This window comes from Mustela lutreola, chromosome 12 (assembly GCF_030435805.1).
Source record: "Mustela lutreola isolate mMusLut2 chromosome 12, mMusLut2.pri, whole genome shotgun sequence".
Taxonomy (NCBI): domain Eukaryota; kingdom Metazoa; phylum Chordata; class Mammalia; order Carnivora; family Mustelidae; genus Mustela; species Mustela lutreola.
Window position 1 is genome coordinate 89,069,028 of NC_081301.1, and position 25,090 is coordinate 89,094,117.

The 25,090-nt window shown below is 43.8% G+C and overlaps 1 protein-coding gene across 2 annotated transcripts in view; it reads right to left on the reverse strand.

Moving 5' to 3' along the window:
* Window positions 1-25,090, reverse strand: part of CFAP95 (cilia and flagella associated protein 95) — a 199,762-nt gene that overhangs the window by 38,640 nt on the left and 136,032 nt on the right. Inside the window, exon 6 of one of the 2 annotated variants that reach the window (XR_009346437.1) lies at window positions 22,759-22,873. Coding sequence is in view for 1 of the 2 variants with exons in the window: in XM_059142504.1 (XP_058998487.1) it covers window positions 22,868-22,873 (6 nt within the window). In the remaining variant the exon portion in view is untranslated. Of the gene's footprint in view, window positions 1-22,679; window positions 22,874-25,090 lie in introns of those variants that run through there. The other variant, XM_059142504.1, reaches the window with a different exon arrangement.

The window sequence follows — 25,090 nt, forward strand, 5'->3', positions numbered from 1 at the left end:
ATAACTGCGTGAAGCAGGAGTATGGACTGGCTAGGGCTGCCATAACAGAATGGCTCTGGGGCCACTTTCCTTGGCTTGCAGATGGCCATTCTCTTGCTGCTTGCTCACATGGCAGTGTCTCTGTGCACATGCACTCCTGCTGTCTCTCTGACACCAGTCATAGAGAATTAAGCCCCCACTCCAATGGCCTAATTTTAACTTAATTACTTAATACTTTTTAAAGAACTTATCTACATATATGTGGTCCTGGGGGTTGGGACATCAACATATGAATTTGGGGGGAATATAATTCCGCCCGTAACACACATATTATGATTCTTCTTATCTTACAGATGAGTTATCTGGGCCTCAGAAAGGCAAGATGATAAGCACAAGGCAGAAATAAGCCTTGCACTCACACCCATCGGATTCCAGGATCTGTCCTCCGGAGGCTCTGTCCCCGGCACTCTCATCTCTCACCTCCTACTCCCAGATCATTTGCAGGGGTGCCTCATGGACATGTTAGATGCTCAGTGAATTCTTGCTGAAAGATTAAACTAAATATGCATAAAAATGAAGCACAAGTTGGTTAATGATGAAAAGCTAAGTCCTGAGATTGGGAAGTCCAAGTGGCTGGGTCTGGGGGCTGAGAGGACCATGAAAGGGAAGATTTAGGGACATAGTCCAAAGCGGCCCATCTAACCTTCTGTTTAGTAGCCACGAGACACGAGCATAACGAGCCTTTCTCCAAACAAAATTAAAGAACATTAAAGGGGACACAGTGTGTAACATTTCCCGGATTATTTGTCCAGTAGCCTCCTGACAGGTGAGAAATCCCCGTAACGCACAGAAACAACGCCTGCCTCCCAAACAATCCATTCTTGGCCTCCTGATTTAGCCCTGTCTCCTACCATGCTTTTCTGTTACCTGCCCCCAACAGCTACACGGGTTTCAACACAAAAAGTGCTACTCCAGGTTCTGCAAACACTTCAGGCCCATTCCTGCCTCTGGGCCTTTGTGCATTTTGCTCCTCTGCCTAGAATGCTCTCTCTCACTTTCTCACCTGGCCCGCTCCTCTTGGTTGATCTTTCCACCCAAGATAACTGCCTAGAGACGAGCTTCTCCAGAAACCCAGAACTCGTGATAAAATACACACAGCATAACATTTACCTTCTCAACCATTTTTAACTGTACAGTTCAGCGGTATTAAGTCCATTCACAGCACTGGGCAACCAATCTCTAAAACTTTCTTTAATCTTTCACAAACTTTCACAAACTCTACACCCAATAAACAACAACTCCCATTCCGTCCTCCCCTCAGTGGCTGGCAGCCACCATTCTACTTTCTGTCTCTGAATTTGACTTCTCTAGGTAACTTGCATGAGTGGAATTATCCAGTATTTACCTTTTTGTGATTGGTTTGTTTTGGTTAGTATAAGGTTTTTATGTTTCATCCATATTGTAGCATATGGCAGCATTTCTTTCCTTTTTAAGACTGAATAATTCCTATATATATATATATATATATACATACACATACACACCACATTCTGTGTATCCATTCGTCAATGGAGACTTGAGTTGCTCCCACCTTGTTGGCCACTGTGATTAATGTGGCTGTGAACATGGGTGCACAACTTTTAAGACCTTGCTTTTAATTCATTTGGGTATATTTGATGATTCTATTATGAGCACACTGAAGTTTCAACATTTTCCTTTACGATCAGAAAGATGCTAAGTAATAATCTAACCTTTCTCTGGGTAACCATCCCCCAAAACATAAAAACCAGCAATTTGTTAAAGGAAAACATTGTTCCAGTTAAGATGCTCGGATTACCTGTGACAGAAACCAAGTCCCACCGGCAAAGGCATTGAAGAGATTTATGTGAAAGGTTCAAGGGTATCTGCGGTACTCAGTGAAGAGGTACCATCACATGAAGATAGGCACTGCTAGGCTGCAGGTCCAAGTGGGACCGGAGCGCTCGTGGCCCCGAGGACCCCTGCTGTGTCTTCATGCTCCCCTCTCTGCATGCTCCGTTCTGTTCTCATTGTTGTTGGATTCACCTGCCAGAAAAATGACACCCAGTTCCTCTCACGTTTACCTCTGTGGTTCCAGCCCTATAAAGAGACGCGTCTAACTAGCCTTAGTCCTGAATCCAAAATCCCAGGGAGGAGTGTTGTTGTTACTTTCCCATGGCTGAGAAGGCATCGTCAAACAGTATAAAACGGCTACACCCAGTGCAATGATGTGAATATGAACCACTGAAGGGCAGGTAGTTCCCGAAATTTCCTAGGTCCAGAATGGCCGCAAGCCTGCCAACACCTTAGCAGATGGGCTGCAGCGTGGAAGGCGGTGGGCTGAGAGAGTGTTCAACCACCCTTGTTCTTGATGAATGCTCTCACGGGCTCAAGGGAAAAGGGTTGTGCAGGAAGCCGTGAGCTTGGGAGTGGAAACACACATAAATCAAAAAAGCCTGTCTCCCCAACCGAAATGAATCCACCGGCAATGAGGCAGGATAAGGGTCTCCTAGCCCTGAGATCTCTTTAGACAAGTTTTTGTGTCATAGGGCAATTCTAGCAAGAGGCTAATGAGAGGGAAGAGAAAAAAACAGGGTTCCTACAATATCAAGCAAGTCCAGAGGTCAAGATTAAAAGGAAATAATAATAACACCCAGAGAGACCCTGGACCGTAACATTTCTGGGGGAGAAATGCCGAAGTTCAGGTACCTCCCAGCATCTTGTTTGATAATTAGGTGGAGAAATGCAGTTGGCCACAGGAGGCGAAAGGAAGAGTATAAAACTACTGCTAAGAATCAAAGCTAAACCCCACATCATTTGTGGCCTCTTTCTGGTAAAATGTTTCTCCTGTTTGTTCATTGATTCTGAATGTTAAATAAGTCTTTCCAGCAGTGGTTCCAGGGTGCTGGAGCAATGCATCTCAGACAGGAGCTGAAAAATGAGGGCTGCAAAGTTCAGGGAATAATAGAAAATTAGATCTTCACTGAGCTGCTGTAAATATCACAGCCAGAAAACAGAGCACCTCGGCACACCAGGCTGGCAGCAAGGATAATGAATTCCTCCTCTCCATACACAATGATCAGTGGTATGTAATGGGATATTCTGAGCTGTGGCTGCAAAGATGTGGCGAGGAGAGATGGAGAAAGGAAAACAAGTGGTGTTTATAAATTAAATTATCTCTTGAGTCAAAAGCACATTTTCTCAGCCAAAGCCAACAATCTGGCTCAAATGAGCCTCTTGCAGTAATTCACCCAATGCAAACTTCACAGCCCATTAGCTGCAGCTCTTTTAGGCACTCATCATTTTAGGGTCTCTGGAGTTATTCGCGGGCACATCTTAGCTCTGCAATGAGATTATAAACCCCTGGAAGGCAAGAGAGGACTTGTTTCCTTTGTTCATCTTTGTATGCCACAGGACCTGCAGAGAAACTCATTATCACTCATTGTCTCCCAGGCGTAGTGCACTCTTGGCATGTGGGAGGCTAGGGGGTGCTCCCCAACTCCCTGCAAGGTGAGTAAGTATGTATGTGTCACCAAAGGAGAGGACGAAGCTTTGAACAGCGACTTGCCTAAATTCACATCCCCACAGAGTAGAGCCTGGAACCCACGTCTACTTAATTCCGCAACCTGGGCTCTTCCCTTCTAGCCACATCGCCCTCTTGGCAAGTAGCAATCAGAGTACCTAATAATCACGCAGATGACACTAATAATAGCTACTTTCATCAAGAACCTTCTCAGAGCCAGGTCTTTGTTAGATGCTTTCTATGTATTATTATAATTAATCATCATTACAGCCTGAGAGCTTGGTAATATTATTATTCCTGTTTAGTTGATAAGAAAACTGAGACATGGGGAGGTTAATAAAATTGCCTGAATCTTATGCTTACAGTAAGTGTGTGCTTCTAATCATTATTCTATATCAGTTTCAACATAAAACAATAAATACACACACACACACACACACACACACAACCAGCCAACATGTTTTGAGCAACTATACTCTGCACCAGGCTCTGTGAATTTTCTAATTTTATCCTCATTACAAACTCTCAGGGCAAAGCAAGTGTTCTGTGTAGTGCAACAATTGAAAGTAAAAATAGAGCTAAAACTACTGCCAACTGCTAATGTAAGACAAATCCGGGAAGTCCTCTGTGTTTGCATGGGCAATACCTCAGGTCCCAAACTATGGGGGCCCAGCAAAAATGAGGGCGTTATTAGAAATATAAGAGCGATTTCCACAGTAGAAAGATTTTAGTTTGAAAATAAGTGTTGTAAAAAATCCAGTACGAAACAGGCCTCCTTTGTTGTGAAAGTGTCCTCAATGAACTATGCCAGAAAATCAGCATTTACAGAGAAGACGAGCAGAAGCCTCTGACGTAGTTTCGATTTTCTATCAGAAATTACAGCCCTCCTAAGCTGAAGACAAATCTATGGGATAGATTCAGATGAATTAGATTATGATACGGTAACTTCAGAAGCATAGAGAGCACTAGACAAAAATAAAACTGCCTCGGTTCTACTTCTGGCTTTTCCAGCTCTCTTGGTCACTTGTGCTGTCACCAAGTGTTTGTCTGTCTCCTTTGAGTTAGTTATAGGACTGATTTCGGCCAATGAAATATGACCAGCAGTGATGGTAAATTAAATCTTAATGGTAAACTAAATTTAATTTAATTTAATTTCAATCTTTTCAGGCAAAAGCATTAGAATCATGCTTGGTTTGCAATGCCCTTTCTTCTTCGGTTCATGAAGATAGATGATATTCTAGAAGACATTTTCTATCACTCTGTATCCCTAAGTAAACATGACACGGACTAGAGTACTTAGCTACCATAGTGGAAACATAGCATGGATGAGAAATAAATATGTCGTCTTAAGCCACAAAATGTTGTTGTTTGTTACTGCTGTACAGCTTAGCCCAACCGGATTGATATACGGACTAATAAGCTGGGTGACCTTCGTTCAGTCCTTTTACCAACCTGGGTATCAGCTTCCTTCCCTGCAAACCTAAGGGATTAGCCTAGAACAGAAAGATTTAATCTGGGGGCTCATGGGTGGGCTTCCAGATGACAGTGAACCCTCAAATTATAGGTAATACTTTGTTTGCATGTATGCAGGCACGTGTGTATATGTGTGCATGTGTGTGTATGTGTGGGAGAGAGAGAGAAAAAAATTCATGTTTTTTTCTGAAGAGAGAGTTCATAACTTTTTCAAATTTTAAGGAGGTCTACGTTACTCAAAATGAGATTAAGAACCTGAATTATCTCTAAAGCCATTTCTAGCTCCAGTGTGCTTTTTAGCATCTAGAGTAGGAAAAAAAAAATAGCTAATTAGGTTCTTCTCTGATCTGGTATTTCAGGACTTGCCTTGAGTCAGATTTTATTAAGGTTGTTTTCAAATAATTAAGTTTAAGAGTTCTGCTTAATAGGATTGCAAATATCAAAATCTCAGGAGGTATTCCTGAGTGGAAAGAGGGGATTGAGTGAAAAGAGAAATTCCTTCCAACCCGAAGAAGGAAATGTTCTTCAAAAACTGAAAATGAGGTCCCAGATCCCTTTCAGTGGGTGGAACAGAATGGGACCCATAGGAAGATATGAAGAAAAAAAGGGTCATTCTACCAAAACTACATCCCCGAATATGAGTTAACACCAGAAAGGCCAGGGCGTGATGCTTTAGCAGAAGGTAATGTGCTGTCTTAAACATGGAGATGCCTGGGCAGCCTACACTAATAGGGAGAGCCTGAGCTTTATAGACGGACAAGCTGGGTTCAACATGCTCTTTGCTGAGCCACGTTTTCTCATCTATAAAATCAGGAGTAATACTCAGCTGGACCAGAGAGGGTCCCAGTGGCAAATACCTAGTAGATTCAAGCAGGGTAATTTTTTTTTTTAAGAAATATTTTATTTATTTATGTGACAGAGAGAGTGAGAGAGGGAACACAAGCAGGGGGAGTGGGAGAGGGAGAAGCAGGCTTCCTGGGGAGCAGGGAGCCTGATGCAGGGCTTGATCCCAGGGCCCTGGAATCATGACCCGAGCCAAAGCCAGATGCTTCAAGACTGAGCCACCCAGGTGCCCCTCAAACAGGGTAATTAAGGAGGGCCTAATGAGGATGATTTACAAAGATAAGTTCAGGCTGTTGCCTTTAGCTTGGGTCATGATCCCAGGGTCATGGGATCAAGTCCCTTGTCAGTCTCCCTGCTCAGCAGGGACTTTATTTCTTCCTCCCCCTTTCCCCCAACTCCTGCTCATGTGCTCTCTCTCAAATAAATAATTTTTTAAAAACCAGAAAATACATTTATGTACATTATCCCTAATCCTCTAAAAATATCACCAAGGTAGGTAGGATTTTCCCATTTTAGAGATGAAGGAATGAATACTCAGGTAAGAGACCAAGGTTCTTTGCAGAACAGGAAGTCAAACCCTGGCCTCTTTGACTTCCGTGTCCACACTCCTGCCCTGTCCCATTCTGCTCAGTCTCTGATCCTGATCCTAATTATACTATCTTCTTGGATAAGTTACTAACTTTTCTTTGGCTCCCTTGTGAGTAAGCACATAATCACTTCTTTCCACAAGATTCCTTGGATGAGGTGGACAGCAAAGAGATGAGCATATTAGGTTAGTGAGAGTGTGGTTTCTGAGGGCTGGAACTAGGTATGCTTCTAATCTTTTTGCATCTTCAAATGGCTACATAAGAAAAAAAAAAAAAAAAAAAGACAAACATTCTATCTTTGGTTTGGAACGGAAAATTCCCCTACCCACTCTAAGCCGGTGAAAAACCCTAGCTGTAGCCATATCTAGCCATCTTATCTCTCCAAGCACTTATGTATTTCCTTGTACATTTGCTCTTCCAGGCTTAGTTTGAAGGTCTCAGTGGCAGCTTCTGTTTCCAAATTATAGGCAGAACTTAGAGATAATGCAGGTTGGGTTTCAGACCACCGTGGGAAAGTGCTGAACGAATTTTTTTGTTTCCCATTGCCCATCAAAATTATGTTTATAATTTATTGTAGTCTATTACGTGTGCAATAGGTCTTTAAAAATGTATATACCTGGGGCGCCTGGGTGGCTCAGTGGGTTAAAGCCTCTGCTTTCGGCTCAGGTCATGATCCTGGGGATCGAGCCCCGAATCGGGCTCTCTGCTCGGCAGGGAGCCTGCTTCCTCCTCTCTCTCTGCCTGCCTCTCTGCCTACTTGTGATCTCTGTCTGTCAAATAAATAAATAAAATCTTAAAAAAAAAAATGTATATACCTGAATTTAAAAATACTCTGTTGACCCAGAGACACGAAGTGAGCAAATACTGTTGGAGAAATGGATCCCATAGAATAAATAGCTGAAGGGACACCTGGGTGGCTCAGTGGGTTATCTCTGCCTTCGGCTCAGGTCATGATCCCAGGGTCCTGGGATCGAGCCCGGCATCGGGCTCTCTGCTCGGCAGGGAGCCTGCTTCCTCCTCTCTCTCTGCCTGCCTCTCTGCCTACTTGTGATCTCTGTCTGTCAAATAAATAAATAAAATCTAAAAAAAGAAGAAGAAGAAGAAGAAGAAGAAGAATAAATAGCTGGAAGCATGGTTGGCACAACCTTCAACTTGTAAAAAAACAAAAACAAAAAACAAAAAAACCGCCATCTCTGTGAAGTGTAATAAAACGAGGTATGCCTGCGTCCCCCAGATACCTCCTACATGGCCAGTAAGTTGCTGGATTCACCATCATGATTAGCCCAGGGTACTTAATGCTGGTTTAATCCCTCATCCTGGGCCCTCAAGGAGCCAGAAATTTGGGCGTAGGGGCTCTTTTGTCTTGCTTCCTGCCCCCTGGTGTATTCGGGTGGCCAGAGTGGAGCAGGAGGAAAACGTGAGCTTCTGTGACCCGGAAGCCAAGCTGCAACCCAGAACCAGTCCTTCAGAGAAGAGAATCTTAAATCAAGCAACCCTGCAAGAGAAGCCCTTCCCCCACCACCTAAGTATTGGTTTTCATCTCAGACAAAGGAAATAATTGGATTTCTGCACTGAGCTCTGTGATCTACTGCTGCCAACTGCATGGCCTTAAAACTGTTAACTCCTTGTGGAACATTTTGCCTCCTTGGGAGGAAGAAAGAAAAAGCACACACACATCACGAAGGACCAAGGGAAAGGGAAACGCTTGAGTGATGCAACATAAATTCCACTAACATGGTATCCATCTCCACCGTCTTGAAGTTATGGCCCCACATTAAGGGATAAAAGCCAGAGAACATGGAATCGAACAGATTTCCGCCTTCAGGAGCAAACCCATACGTTACCCAGCGACTGCAGAGAAGGATCTGGAACTCCACCAGGTGGAAGATGAAGCCAGCCTCTCCACTTCCTCTGCCTACACTTGCTCGCCACTTAACGAGGCTTTAAATGTCCATGAGAGCTTCCTTAGTCAAGGTGAATCAAGCTTACTGCAGGAAAGGTAGGGGCTGAAAAAATGCACCTCTGCCCCTAGAAGCCTCCAATAGGGCACTCTGAATTCGTCAATTAAAAGAGTTATAGGGGAGTAGAAAATAATGATCGGGAAATAGGGGTAAACAGAATGTATTCCTGTCCAGAAGACTGTGTAAGGACCCTCCCTCTCTGGGCACCTCCTCGCTGCTATTTGTAGTTTTCTTATATATGAGCACGAGGCTCAACAAAATGAACTCTTCTGTTAAACGATTTTTAAGACTCAAGTCAGACTTGAGGTTGATGCGAGAACTTCCCGTGACTAGTTATGGGAACACTCCAAATTTTATGACGTCTCCCCGATGCAATAGGCGCTCGGGCTCGCGGAGGCTGGGACTTCTCTCTCTCATGGGACTAACCCAGGCAATAACCAAACAAAAGTCAAAGCTGGAGCAAAATAACTACAGTTTTAAAAGGATCTTTGAGAGTCTCCCCAAACTTTTCTGCATATGCCTTCGAATTTAGAAACAGCATCTTTTCGTTTGTTTCCAACATTATTTTTCAACCACTTTCGGTTGAAACAATTGAGGTTAGCACCTCTGTTTGAACAGCTGCTCCCCATTAGCAGAGGAACTAGTCCTCTCTGCACCTGGGGGGATCCTGCAGAAACAGGCTCACATCTCCGTTTCCCTTCAGTCAGAATTAGCTGACCTTGGCCTTGCTCCCTTCTGCTCTACTCTTCCTTCTAACCTTCGGAAAGAGTTTTCAAAACAGATTTCCTTAGGGAGGTTTTCACAAGGAACATGGGCTTGCCTTGCCATCCTCTTGGAGTGTTAATATTTGAATTTAAGGAATTTTAGAGGAAGGGGCTTAGAAGTTGGAAAGTACCTTGGACGCCAGCCTGCAAGTGACCGTTCCATATTCCGTTAGTGAGCACCGGTCACCAGGAGGGATTTTTCATAATCACTATGAAAAGAAAGAACCGCAAAAGTCGAATGTCAGCCAGGAAATAAGTAGGTTACATTTGGGCAGATGGTTAATATTAGGGGGAAGGATATCCAGATTCATGATTTTCTTTTTCCTTAACAGCAATATCAACAAAACAAGGCAACCCTTTACGGGCATTTGAGGTGATGAACTCCTGGTGTTCATCTCTAGGCTTAGTGCGTGGCTAATTTCTATCGGTCAAGTACTGTTTATTGACCATTGCTGCGGGGCTAGATTGTTTATATGATGGGAGACATTTTCTGCTTCATGGGTTGTTTTATTCAAATGCTGGCTTCCACATTCATCAGGTTGCTAAAATTTTCTTGAGTCCAGCAAAGCAAATCATTGCACTTGGGTTTATGCTTTTTTTTTTTTTTTTCTCCAAAGCCAATTATTGTTTTTTAAAGGTCCCCTCTGGGTTATAACCATGAACAGTTAAATACTGTGTTAGGCTGATAGTATTCTTCTTACCCCAGTCTCCTAATCTGCTGGTTGATGTAACAACTCACATCTGCCGCAGGAGTGGAGGCCTCACTATGTAGAAGGGAAGGGAAAAAGCAACCTTCCCTCCCCCTCTGCACTGACTTTCAAGCCTGACTGTTATTGAAAGGTATTTTCAATGCCATTTGTTTATTTAGATTTGCCAAGTGATAGACAATTTTTCTCCCAAATGCTGCATTAATAAAAGGTTATCCAGGAGGCCATGAAGCTTTAAACCACTCACTTAAATTCATTAGCCACCTCTATGGGCATGCCACAGAATTACATACAATGCAGTCCAATCCTAAAGACCCATAATCCATACCATCCCTTTCAGAAAAATGCAAACAGCACCTCTACGGCCACCCAGAGAAGCATTGCTCTTGGCGCAGTACATCCTTTAAATGGAGGCCGACATCTTTATCTGTGTTCAACTGAAGGGAGACAAACAAATCCCCATGTAACTGAAATCACTTACAGAGAGACACTGAGATTTAGGGGATTTAAATGGTAATTTTGTTTACTTTTGACTTCTGCCTTAGTGCCTTTGGAACCTCACCCCAAGTGACTTGCAACTTCACCGTACCCCTGCGCTGAATGCATTGTCTTCTGAGGCTAACAGGCTTTCCCACCGAGCTTCCCTCCTGCTCCCTGGGCACTACCATCTCCCTCATAACGAATGCTTGGACACTTGGAATCTTCCCTAACTTAACCTACTCCTTATCAACGATATGCAGTTTCGGAGCATGTGCTTCAATGCAAGAGACTGTACCAGACGTTGTGGGGATAAACGGAAATACGGAAAACAGTTCCCGACTTCAATAAGCTGACACAGCTCGGTGAGACCTGGGTGCAAATGGAAAGTTAATCAAGGAAATACAATGTGAGAGTAAAATGGTTATGGAAGTCACTCTGGGCAGCAAGGAAGACCTCAGGCAGCAACTCAGGTGAGCAGATGCAGCCCTGCGACCAAGATGGAAGCCAACGGGGGAGCTCCCAAAGGAGGACAGGTAAGAACCAGTTCGAATCCAGGTAAGCAACAAAACCTCTGGATTTTGCCTTCATGCTCCATGTAGCCTGTCCTTCCTTTCAAGAGCATTTACTGCTCACATATTCCAGGTTTGGACTATACCACTAGCTACTTGATAGTACTTATAAAGCACCACTGTATGCCAGGAACTGTTCTACGTACTTCATACCCTTGAATTATTTAATCCTTAAAGAACTTTATAAAGTAAATACTATTTTTATCCACACTCTACCGATGAGGGAAACAGAGGAATGGAGAGGTGAAGAGTCTTTCCTTAAGTTAAATGTCTAGTAAACTGAAGACCAGAATTCCACCCCAGTCCTACTTTTCCATCATATTGCCTCTGCATCATATAAAATACCAGATCTAGGGATACCTGGCTGGCACAGTCAGCTCAGCCTCTGGTTTTGGCACCAGTCATGATCTCATGGGTGGTGGGACTGAGCCCCACTTCAGGCTCCCCGTTCAATGGGGGGGTCTCCTTGGGGTTCTCTCCCTCTGCCCCCTACTCTCTCTCTCTCAAATAAATCTAAAGTAAATAAATAAAAATTTATTTTAGAGAGAGAGAGAGTACACAGAAGAAGAGGAGAGGCAGAGGGAGAGGGAGAAAGCCAAGCAGACTCCATGCTGAGTGGGGAGCCTGACACAGGGCTCAATACCAGGACCTTGAGACCATGACCTGAACCAAAATCAAGAATTGGGCACTTAACCAACTGAGCCACCCAGGCACCCCAATAAATATTTTAAAGAATATCAGCTCTAACCTTGACAACACAACTCTCACCTGCCCTCTCCCACTTAAGAAAATGTTTAGAACACCCTTATTGCCTAAAAGACTCACTGTCATTAAGCTGGAAATGCAAGCGTTCAGCCTCTATAATGTCTTAGCCTATCTTTTTTCCTTATTTATTAACATATAATGTATTATTTGTTTCATGGGTACAGGTGTGTGAATCATCAGTCTTAGACTATTCACAGCACTCACCATAACACATACCCTCCCCAATAACCATCACCCAATGACTCTATCCCTTTCCCCTGCCCCAGCCCTGGAAGCCCTCAGTTTGTTTCCTGAGATTAAGAGTCTCTTATAGTCTGTCTCCCTCTCTGGTTGCATCTTGTTTCATTTTTCCCTCCCTTCCCCCGATGAGTCCCCACCCTCCCTTTCAAATTCCTCATATCAGAGAGATCATAGGATAATTGTCTTTCTCTGATTGGCTTATTTCACTTAGCATAGTACCCTCTAGTTCCATCCATGTTGTAGCAAATGGCAAGATTTCAGCTTTTTGATGGCTGCACAGTATTCCATCATGTATGTATATATTTCACACATCTAGGCTCTTTCCATAGTTTGGCTATTATTGTCTTAGCCTATCTTGCCAATGTGATTTTTCTCATACCTTCTGCAACAAGGACCCTCCACGTGAACTGGGCTGGTCTACTCATTGGCCTCTGGAGACACATTGCACATTTCTATCTTCAGGACCCACAATCAGATATGGCCTCCAAAGCCCTTCAGGTTGCACGTTGCTGGTGGAACTAACCAGGTACCTACTCTACCAATAGTCAGACCAGTGCAGATCCAAAAGCCTTACTTCCAAAAATGCAACCCAAGATTGAACTGTATAGTTAGACCATGTTCCTCTTGATCCAAAGACCATACATTAGCAATTAAAATTACCAAGTATTGTTTCATTCTGAAATAAGAATTTCTGCCACTCTAGATCTCTCCTACACTGTAATTCTGCACATTTTTTTTAACCTGTTGCCAGATTTTACATACATTTCTTTTCAATTTTACCTTATAAATGTTTACTTTTTTCCAACTTGGGAAGATTTTTTTTTTTAACAAATTCTTTCCACCTCTGTATTAACATTGTCTTATCCACCAATCTAAAAAGTATACATTTACATAGTCATGTTGTTGATTTAAAAAGTCTTAATAGCATTTGGCCAAAGAAAGCAGGAATTTTTTTTTTTTTTCTGAATTGGCTTTGATCCATTAAAATCAACATACTTTGGGTCCATTTGTTGGGTCAAATCTGAATCCATCTGAATTTTCTGATTCAGAAAATTCTGAATTTTCTGGTACAGTCTACACTTACTTATCTTGCCTAATTCTCATAGGAAACTTTATCAAAAGCTTTGCTGAGTCTTTACTTTATTCCATATAGACATATCCCTAATAATAGTCTAATAACTTTAAAACCTCAGTCACCTTATACGTGGGGATCACTGAGTCTTAGTCTATGTATACTCACTCTTGATGAATACCTACTCTTCTAAGTGCGTGCAAACTACCTGTTTAGGAACCCAATTCAAAATCTCACTAACAATTGATATCAAGTTTGTGTTTATTAGAATGCCTCTTATAAAACTGGAATATGTCCACCTCATCCTCTGGTAAATTTTCTTTTTGCAGTGTTTTTCCAAATCTGAGGCAGTGGTCTTTTATTAGTTTCCTATTGCTGCTGTAACAAATTACCATAGACTTACTGGCTTAAAGCAACACAGATGTGTTAGAGTCTGGAGTTCAGAAGTCTGAAATCAGTGTCACTGGCCTAAAATCAAGATATTGAGAGGGCTGCGTTGCTTCTGGGGTGCCGGAGGCAGAAGCCATTCCCTGCTCCTTCCAGCTTTCAGAGGCCACCCACATTCTATGGCTCGTGGCCAGGAGCTAGCAATCACATCACTGACCTCTGTTTCCATGGTCACATCATCTGTTCCTTTTCTGGCTTTCCTGCCTCCCTCAGAAGGATCCTTGTGATTACATGGGGCCCACCCAGATAACCAGATAATGTTCCCATCTCAAGATCTTTAATCACACCAGCAAAGTCCTCTTTGCCTTGGAAGTAGTGTATTCACAGGTGTTAGGGACTGAATGTGGACATCTTTGGAGGAGGCCATTATTCTTCCTGCTACAAACCGCAAGATCATCAAATAAGCAAGTTGCTTTACGATCTTTAGATAGAATTCATTGGGCTTAATTACTGACATGCATTTTCATGGACGAATATTCTTGCAGTCCTCTTTATTCTCTTGAACCGCGGTTTTCACTGACGTCCTGGGCTTTCCATGTTAAGAAAGCCTTTCCGTAAGAGGGAATAGGTCTGCAAAAATAGGAGTTAAGGGGTTCTGCTTTGTCTGTCATTTAACTTGACACCATCTTCCTCAAACAATGATCAACGATCTCTCTCTTCTTTGCTATATATATATATATAAAATAAAGGGCACCTGGGTGGCTCAGGCATTTGAGCGTCTGACTTTTCGGTTTCAGCTGAGCTCATGATCTCAGGGTCGTGGGACTGAGCCCCAGATCAGGCTCTGCTCTCCCCTCTCCCCACTCACATGCTCTATCTCTCAAATAAATAAATATATCTTTAAAAAAAAAAACATAAAAACTCCAAATTTTCTGGTTTTTAACATTTTCTCAAGTCTCAACATAGTCACAGTGAGTCTTCAGGATTTTTCATTTGCACAGTTCTGTGCCACGTCCATGGTCTTATATGAATCCTTGATCATGTGCCCTGCCTTTGAGATACTGGTTTTGTTCTTTCTAAATCTAGGCATGGACTGTTCCTTGAGAATGTTCTATTTCTTTAATGTCTCCTCAGCATCCTTCTCATTAGGATAACCCAAGATTACAGAGTAAGCATTTCTTTTTTTAAAGCTACTTATTCTTCTTAAGTGGTAGTCTCTTGTAGAAACTATGGACTCACTTTACCTTTCTCTGATTAAAAAAAGAAAAAATCCCATGGATGTGTCTCAACATGCCCATTTGTTCTCTTTTTCTGCTGTTATGAATTCCAAGGTGACTCAGTCACTTCCTCCCATGTTTCTCGTACCTTCTGTTTCACCAACTGGCTTTTCCTTTCTGGTCAGAATTCAGTGGAAGCGCTAGTCATTTTGTCCTCTAATCAGCTGTTCCATTTTTAGCAACAGGAGCCTCCCCGCAGATGTTCAGGGAGTTGAAAGTCATGACATCACTACACGACTATTACAGGGCTGAGTGGTCCTTACCCCTCACCCCTTCTCTGCATCTTTCATCTCTGCCCACAGTCTTCCACACTTCATTCTTGAGTCTTCAGCATGGTTCTTTGTTAACATTTAGTGCTTTGACTTGAGTGGGAGGACCAGGGGTAGCAACTAGACATAAGTTTAGGAATGGGCAGTAAGCGGAGTCCAAACCAATCGGCATGTCCTGCAAGTAAATAAGTAAAGGACAAACATGCTGGTTTAGTTTAAGGGAGTCATTGGTTTCAGGAAAGAAACTCTACTCCGACTACTGGGGGTAGAGCAGGTGACTGAGGCTCTGGTCATCATTACATGTCACTCCACTACCCCAGTGGTAAAGGTTGAGGGCATGTAGATAAGGGAGCTGCTTGCAGCCTCCTGGGACCACAAGAAGAGCTAATTTTAAATGAGGTTGATACCATGGAAGGGGAAACAAACAAACAAAATGAAAGAAATCAGTTTCTTGATGACACTTGAGCCACAAAACCAAGCCTTCCCTGTGGCCAGCCCCTCTTTAGGATTTTCAGTTCCTTTTAATATCAAAGCCCATAGGAGTTGGATTTCTATCCAAAATGTGTCCTTCTATTCCATAATCTAAAGTTCTATTCCACTAAGTTTCACCAAGAACCAAGAGACTGGGTTAAAATATTAAGTTTACTTTGTTTATTTTTGTTAATTACCAGTATTTCTGCATACTAAACCTGGACAAAGAAAACTCCTTTGTTTTTTTGTAAAGTGGAAAGTGTCAGTGGGAAGAGACAAAATATCCCGATACCCAGGATTAGGAAAGGGACAGGTGTCTGGAACTTGTCTTGCTAGGGGGCTTGGTAGAATTTTGGCTGAGGTGAAAAGGAGGTTTTTTGTTTGTTTGCTTGCTTGCTTGCTTTTTAGGAGGTCTTAAAGATATAGAGGGGGACACCTTGGTGGCACAGTCAGTTAAACAGTGGACTCTCGATCATGGCTCAGGTTGTGATTTCGGGGTCATAGGACTGAGCCCCACGTTGGGCTCTGCACTCAGTAGAGAGCCTACTTAAGACAAACTCTCTCCCTCTGCCCCTTCCCCACCCTCAAATAAATAAATAAATTTCTAAGAAATACATTAAAAAAAAAATAAGTTATAGAGGAATTCCCAGGAGACAAGTCCCAAGAGGAGGACTGAAGGGCTCTCACTGGTGTGGAGGACAGGGTAGGACATCTATGACGCAACAAATCTGAACACTGTTGTGGCTGGAGTGACAACTGACAACTGACTTGGAGTTCACAGTTTATAGGGCGTCATGTGGAGGCAACAGAGGACTGAAGGACTAAAAGAGCAAGACTGGCTGAGGGATGGGAGGCCATGTGGAGAGAGAAGGTGAGTTGGCGGCAATACAGGGGTGGGCGGTTGGGAGAGGACAGCGTGTGGCCGGTGAGTCAGCTCTGAGTTCTACCCACTTAAGGGCATATTTGTCTTCTCTGCCTTGCCTCACGCTACAGGAAGCATAAGAACTGTTCTCTCAGAATGCTGTTTTCCGCCTCTTGCTTCTGTGGTCTGAGTTTCAGTTTCAGGCACCAACCTGTCCTATGTGGGCAGCAAGGGCAACAGCTGATCACTTAGTATTGATGATGTACGTGAAATTCTGTTCTTCCTCCCTCTACCCCCAAGCCAAGTATATAAACAACTCCCAACCCTACAAACATCCAGAAGAATAAACCTGCAAAACATCTCTTTTCAAGATGCCAGTTTTGCTAATAAGCTGTATAGTTCTCTTCCCAAGACCTTCCTCCTTTTCTAAACCACTTCCATTTTTCCACTACGATAGGAAAAAAAACTTGGAAAAAACCTTAAGTGGCCATGGAGATCATTGACTCTGCCTCCCTCCTCTTTGCAACCTGGGAAACGGAGGCCCAGAAAAATATGGCCTTTGACATACAAAAGTTTTTTTAAATTTGAGGAAGTCCAATTTATTATTATTATTATTTTCTTTCACAGGTTGTGCTTTTAGTCCATGAGATCTTTAAACAACAGCCCTCACTACCCACTAGGTAGTGTCTTCCTTTACTTTCTAGAGAACAAATCTGGTGACTGCCAACTAGTCAATGATTGGCTCCCCAACTGGCCAGAGATCTGAGGAGCAGCAATAATGGAGGGTGCAGGGATCCCATGGAGAAACATGACCACCAGGTGTATGTTTTCAGCAATGGGTAGGGTAAAGGATGGGTCCAAAGGAAAAGGGCCTCATCCACCCTAAAAGAACTATTGTAGTCAATCTGACCAGCGGATACCCAGTGATGGAAATGGGCAAGGCTTGGGGTGGGGGGGGGTATTAGTTTATGATACTAGTTAAGTTGTTACATGAATATTTTTCTTGAAATTTAGAGAGGCCACTCTCTGGGATGGGATGGGTTTTGCTCTGGGGTCGTTTGTTGCATACGTGAGTTGGAGTGAAAGACAGGCTGGTCTTTCCAAGTCTGAAGCTGCCAACCCCGGAGTGTGGCTTCCATAGGCAGGTGCCACAATCCAGTAGGAGTTCCAGCATCACTGTCCTCGGTGGGGCAGCTGCTGGGTGACCCACTTGCACTCCAGTTATATGCTAGCTCTCCTTTTTACAGATTTCTAATCTGCCAATAGGAGGCCCCTTAATTTGAGGTGATTTTCCAGCAGTGAAAGGTCTGTTAGGAGGACTACAGCTGCGGCTATGAATCGAAGCAGACACAACCCCTTAGCCTTACATTTGACCTCATTACTCTAAACTCAAAATGATCAAAATAAGTAACCATAAATCAGAGAGGACAGAGAATGGGAAGCAGGTTTAATCAACTAATTATTTAAAAGTTATAACCCCGTAATAACACCTCCAAGTTGTCCTCTACCTCAATTCAACTCCACTTTTCATTTGCTAGTGACAGAAATCCATCTTCAATGAGTTTAAACAAAAGGGGGAATTCATAATAATGAATTGGGGGGTATCGTGTAACCAAAGGCAGATTGGATAACCAAATTATGAATGGATAATGTGTGTTACGGGGCCTTTGTGTAGAGTGGGAACCTAAATTCAGTCTGTCTTTAACTCTCTGTCCCTGTTTGAGCTTCAGTCTGTGTTGACTTCATTCCGCCTGCCAGCAAGTAACTATTCCTCTATAGCCTAAAACACAACCACTGACAGCTCCCCAGTTCCAGGCTGAGCTCCTAACACTGATACAGTGTCTGTATCAGTCAGCGTTCAGTTGCAGATGACAGAAACTCCTCCTGCAAGTTTAAGCAGAAAGGGGATACCCAGGGGCACCTGGGCGACTCAGTCACTTAAGTGTGTGATTCTTGATTTCAGCTCAGGTCATGATCTCAGGGTTGTGAGATTGAGATTCTCTCTCTCTCCCCCTCCTTCTGCCCCTCACTTTTTCCCCCTGCATGTGCAAGCACCTGCATGTGTGCTCGCTCGCTCTCGCACACTCTCTCGAAGACGACAGTGGAGGAGGGGGAGGAGAAGAACGAAAGCAAGGAAATAAGCAAGAAAGCAAGAAAAGTAAAGAAAAGAAGTGAAGCAAAGGAGATATCAGATGCTCATGCTTTCCCATGGTATCCTGAACCCCTTCATCGCTTCTGGAATTAGGTGCTTTCATAGTCACTGGAAAAGCTGGAGACGTAGGCACCAGGCTAAGCTTCCAGGAACAACTTCCAGAACAGTACTGCAGAGATTCCTGCCACAATCAGAAGGCTGCCCACTGCCTCCCTGCTTTCTGTGCAAGTGAAACTGATGTCCCATGTTCTGCTAAAAAAAAAAAAAAAAAAAAAAGATTATTTATTTATTTGAGAGAGAGAGCTGGGGAGGAACAGAGGGAGAGGGGCAAGCAGACTCTGCACTGAGCTTAGAGCCACATGCAGGGCTCGATCCCATGACCCTAAGATCATGACCCAAGCCAAAAATCAAGAATCAGATGCTTAACCAACTGAGCCACCCAGGAGCCCTCCGTGTTCTTCTTGATACCACCCACAAAGCTAAGAAGCAGCCACTGGGATCTTAGCTACAACTGTCAAGAAAAGCAAACATCTGTATATCAAGCTCACCCATGAATGGCTTCACAATATGAACTTCCACTTGCCAAATCTCTCACGGGCTTCTGCTTGGTGTCATATAGTCACATGAAAAACCCAGCTATGAAAGAGTCAGGTGAGAATGTGGAGAAATCGGAACCCTTGTGGACTGTTGGGGAGAATATAACGTGGTGTGGCCATTATGGAAAACAATGTGGAGATTCCTCAAAAAACTAAAAATAAAACTACGGTATGATTCAGTAATTCCACTGCTGGGATTTTACCTCTTTAACCCAAAGAACTGCAAACAGGATCTCAAAGGGATACTTGTAACCCATGATCATTGCAACATTATTTACAGTAGCTAAAAGGTGGAAGCAACCCAAATGTCCAATGACGGGTGATTGGATAAAAAAAAAGAATGTGGTATAGACATAGTGAGATATTACTCAGCCTTTCAAAGAAGTAAGTCCTGTCATGTGCTATATTATGCATAAACTGTGAGGATGTAAGGCTAAGTGAAATAAGCCAGACACAGAATGACAAAGACAGCATTATTCCACTTACACAAATACTCAGAAGAGCCAAAATCAGAGAGTCAAAAGGTAGCATTGGTGTAAGTCAGAGGCTAGGGAAAGGGAAAAAATGGGGAATTGTTTTTTAATGAGTATAGTTTTAGTCTTTCAAGTTGAAAACTTTCCAGAGATCTGTTGCAGAACAATGTGCATAGAGTTAACACTTTAAAAAGTGGTTATATTGAGGGCACATATTACATGGAACACTGGGTGTGGTACATAAACAATGAATGTTGGAACACTGAAAAAATTAAATTAAATTAAATTAAATTAAAAACTGGTTAAGGGGCACCTGGTGGCTCGGTGGGTTAAGCCTCTGCCTTCAGCTCAGGTCATGATCTCAAGGTCCTGGAATCGAGCTCCACATCAGGCTCTCTGCTTAGCAGGGAGCCTGCTTCCTCCTCCTCTCTCTCTCTCTCTGCCTACTTGTGATCTTTGTCTGTCAAATAAATAAATAAAATCTTTTACAAAAAACTGGTTAAGAAGGTAAATGTTATGGGGCACGTGGGTGGCTCAGTTGGTTGAGCGTCTTGATTTCCACTTGGGTCGTGATCTCGTGGTGGTGGTATCAAGCCTGGTGTCAGGCTCCACACTGAATGCAGAGGTAAATTGTATGTTGTGTGTTTTTTGTCATACAAAAAATGTGTAATGATGACAAGTAGATTGGAATAGAGTGAGAGAGCACGTCTACAGTACCTGGAACAGATCCTGACTCCCCCCTCACTCGGCCTAACCCCACTGTTTCAATTTTAAAATTCTCTGGAAGAACTCCACTTGAGCTAGATCTGGTCCTACCTACATCTGTCCCCCGTGATTGGTGGCTAGTGGGAATAGGAGTGAGACAGAACCACCTTAGTACCGAGACATTCCTCCGAAACCATGACACTGGATAGGACTTAGTGACCGTCCTCATGACAGCCTTCGAAGCCCCCCGGGTTGGGTCCCCTGTTTAATCACTGACCTCGTCTCCTAGTCCTCTCCCACCTGCTCACCGCGCTCCACCTTAAATGCCAAACCCATGCTCACTCTAGCCTTCGTACCTGTCCTTGGCTCTGTCTGGAGCACCCTCCCCTGAGGTGTTCACAGAATTCCCTTCCTTGCCTCATTCACATCTTAGTCTTTGGTGGAATATCAGCAAGGCCCACCCTGAGCTCCTGGTGAAATTCACAACCTCCCTTCCTCCCCTGACACTCACCATCTTCCTTCTCCTGCTTCACAGTCTTCTTTCTTCCATGCACACGTTCCTTTCTAACATGTAATTTACTTACTTAGGCGTATCATCATTCCCCCCTCTCCACTAGGGCAGGGAGTTTTTACGTGTTTTGTTCTTTGGTGGATTCCAGGAACCTAGAGCTGTGCTTGGTTCTAGGCACCCAATAAATTGGATGCATGGTTGGATGGATGGATGGATGGACGCAGGAACAGATGGATGGGCTAGTTACCAAATGAAAGGGGAAGTAATATTGCTAGACAAAGGGAAAGGTTCTGGTAGGGGGCAGGGGAAGAGTTTTCTGCTACATCCAACATTTTTTGAGTACCTACCACACACTACCAAGGCACTGTGAAGGATGTGTGAGACATGGCTCAGGCACTCAGGGACATCCTAAATATGTCTCATAGAAAGGAAGAAAGGGAGAAATCATGAAAATATTTAATGACTAACTGAGACGTGGTAGTTTTAAGAGGAATCATGGTTCAAAGAAGGGAGTGTTTCATGTATCTGTGGGTAATCACAGAAGGCTGCATGGGGAGGAACCCAGGCCTGGGATGGGCCCTGAAAACATGCATGATTCAGGTAGATGGTGGGAAGACAGGCAAGGACAGCTGCATGAATAAAGACAGACAGCCCAGGAACAAAGCAGAGAAAAACACTTCCCGTTTTACAAAACAAGGAGAATGAGTTGCAAAGAAGTAGCTGGTACCGGAAAGCACCCCCACTAGTCTGTGTGCTCGTGTTTGGTTTGCGGCCACACTGAAGCCTGCAAGGCCACATGGGTGGGGGCTCACCCGGGCCCTGGGACTGGAAATAAGGAGGACTCTCTACACACTCCAGCTAAGGCAAAGGAAGCTCCCCCGACCCTTGGCAGGTTCCACATGCAGCCCGGCATGAGAAGAGTGAAATCCAGGTCCCCATTTTTTAAAAAAATCACAAAAAGGAGGAAATTGTGGAATTTTAGTCACCCTGTAGAGTCTAAACTAGAGGCTCGTTAATCTGGGTGTGTAAATGGGTTGCAGGTGTCCTTGCTAATTAGTGGGTGCTTGTGCATATGTGCAGTTTCCCGAAGTCCCTGTAATTTTATTGTCTGGAGCACTTTTCTTCTTCTGAACCTCTTCCATCCTACTCTAGCCTGGAACAGCCTGCATTATCATGGCTGAAAAGGCCAACTCAGACCACCAGAGTGTCTTCTTACTAAATGAAAATACCATTGTTTTTCTAAATCTACTATGGAGAAGAAGCTCACCTCCCTGGAAGGCAGAAGAGGTTTCAGTCATTTTTTTAAAGATTTTGTTTATTCATTGAGAGAGAGAGAGAGCCTGCTCAAGCTGTGGATGGAGGGGTGGAGAGGGGCAGAAGGAGAGGGAGAGAAAAATCCCAAGCAGACTCCCCGCTGATCACCACCCGAGCCAAAACCAAGAGCCAGATGCTGACCCAACTGCACCACCCAGACGCCCAGAATTTTGTGCTTCTCATCAAAATAGCTTGCACAACCACTCCAAAGATGTCTCTGTCTTAGTCCCTGGAACCTGGGGATATGTATTTTACATGGTGAAAGGGATTTTGCAGATGGGATTAAAGTGAGGCCCTTGAGATGAGGCCCTGCATTATCGAGGTGAACTAGAACGGTTGGGCTCTTAAAATCTGAGAAGCTTTCCCATCTGTGCTCAGAGGGAAACATGACCCCACAGGGGTCACAAAAGTGGAACCCGTTCATTGTTGGCTTTGAAGAGTCACGAGCCAAGAAAGTGGCCTCTAGAAGGTGGTAAAGGTAGAAAACAAAATAAAACAAAAACACATACTTTCCCCTGGAGACTCCAGAGAGGAACCCAGCCTTGTCAACACCATGTTAGCCCAGTGACACCTGTGTTGGACTTCTGACCGCCCGACGGTAAGATAGTAAGTTGGTGCTTTTAAGCCACTAAGTTTGATGGCAATTGGTTACAGCAGCAATAGACAAAAGTGACACAAGAGTGAATTTGCAGAGTTTTGCAGAGAGATTTATAAAAGCTCATGACGACGGTACCCACGTGGGTGAGGCGTGGCTATTTACCGGGCTGTTCTCTGGCTTCTCTGGTGGCAAGCTTCCTCACCCATGGCCTCGTAATACTGGTATGTGGAGGGAACTCTTGGGTTTTTCTTGCATTTGGTCGGCACCCTCCTCAGTCCTGCGAAACCAAATACAGAGAAACAAGACAGAAATGAATTGAAAGCACACTCTTCCAAGGCTCCTGAGGGGCTGGATTCTGAAAGCAGTATTATCTCAATTCTCTCAACATTTAGTAAAGTCTTGCTTGAATACGCCACCCTTGTCACTGCTGAGCTTTGCGGTCTCAGGGCAGGCCTGTGGTTTGCATTTGAGAAGAAATACTAAAAACAGAGCCGGTCACCTGTACTCTACACAAAATATGGCAACAGGGGAAAAGGAAAGGGGATTCTTGAACAAAAGATCACGAGAGAGGCAAGAGTTAGGACCAGACTTTGGTCTTTGGAAGAGAGTCGCTGTCCTCCAAGTTGCCCATGGAGCACCTCTTTGGCCTCCGTCATATAGAAACAATGTTCACACCTTAACACTGAAGGCTTTGGGGGCTTTGAACTGGACTCTGAAAAAGCACATACTCCTCTTCCCAGAACTTTCTCTTTCTTAAGTTCAGCATTGCAAGTGATGGCTGCTTTATTCTGCCTCCTTAAAGCTACAGTGGATAATTTTCTCGTGAGATGACATGGAAGGTTATTGGAAGCAAACAATACATTGCACTTGTGAGAGGTGTGACCCTAGTTGTGAGGGTCAGCCTGTCTGATCAGACCAACCACTGTATAGCCAATTGCTTCCATATTTCCTGGAAAATCCCGAGGAGTGGTTTACAGTAGAATATACCTTCCTGAACCAATGCATGTACAGTGGACACCCACTACATGGTCAAGGCCATGGAGCTCTACACAGTCTCCTGACACCGTGGCAACAGTTGATTGGTCTGAGAATGAGCAGTTCACCCAGATTGGTAGGTCAGAGTCTCTTTTCTAAGAATGTTATTTTGTTAAGTGGGCTCCACACCCAGCATGGATCCCAAGGATCCCATGAATCTCTCAAACTCGTAACAGATTAAGACCTGACCTGAGATCGACAGTGCCACCGACTTAACCAACTGAGCCACCCAAGTGCCCCATTTTTCTAAGAATTTTAGAACTGGAGAAAGAGCAAAAGGGGGAGTGGATGGCAGAGGACAACAGAGAGAGAGAAATGTTTCTGGAAAGTCACAATTGCAACAGTTAAAACTCAAAATCTGTTGGAAAACGAACTTTTTTCCATCAGATGATGCTCCTGACTGTTTCCAACCGTGGTTCCCATCTGCTCCTCCTTAGCTGCATTCCTGACCTGGCGTACTCTTCTGCCCTTTTAATAAAATCTCCTTTTACTTATGTTGGTTTGAGTGGGGTCTGTTCACATACAAGCAGTGAATCCTGATACATAAGCCCCAGTGCTGTGGAGCGAGTATGCGATGTGACAACATGGCTTTTGGGGGGACATGGCCTCGGCAGCCCACTCTCTCACCTGCCACTGTCAGTGCCTCATTTCTGTCAGCAAATATGCAAGAAGTAACCAGAAAAGAAGGCTGCTTTTGAATGCCTCTTTTAAAATGTAAGAGGGAGGGTCAGAGATCCCCTTGCTGGTCTCCAAAATAGCTGTCTCTTAGAAGTAAACCAAGGAAACGATTGCTTAGTCACAAAAGCAGCTACAGGCAGAGTAGGTGAAAGCAGAAACTGACGAGCGGGCTGAATGCCAGAAAGGGCTGCCAACGGACCAGAATCCATGCGACAATGAAGTAGTGCATGGTGCCTTTGAAAATTAAAATATACGTGTTCTCCCTGCTCCCCAAACACACGGAATCTCTCTCTCTTTCTCTCTCTCTCCCTCTGTCTCTCTCTCTCTCTCTCACACACACACACACACACACACACACACTCCTCATTCACTCTTAATGTTGTTTGTCCCACTCCGTCAATTCATGGGGGAGAAGACAGACTCTCTTGGGATCACAGAATGATCACGTGGCAGAGAAATGGCTCTCAGACCCAATATGATACTAGATCTCACCTGAGCTAAGACAGGGCATAAAGCCACAATGTGCCTTGCTAACTGTTGGTTTCTGGCCCTGTCCCAGAGAGAACATAGAACACTCCCTGGGCATGGGCAGCAGCTCTCCTGTCTATCCTTGGCCAGCTCGCTTAAGCAACAAAAATGAATCCAAGGTGTTTAACCATCCTATCCATTCTCCTGCACAATTTCAAGACTCTGTTGTATTTCTAAAAAGAAAAAATTAAAGGAATGTAATTGTAGAAACATGTGTCAGGAATATTTATTCTCTAGAGAAACTGAAGAGGAT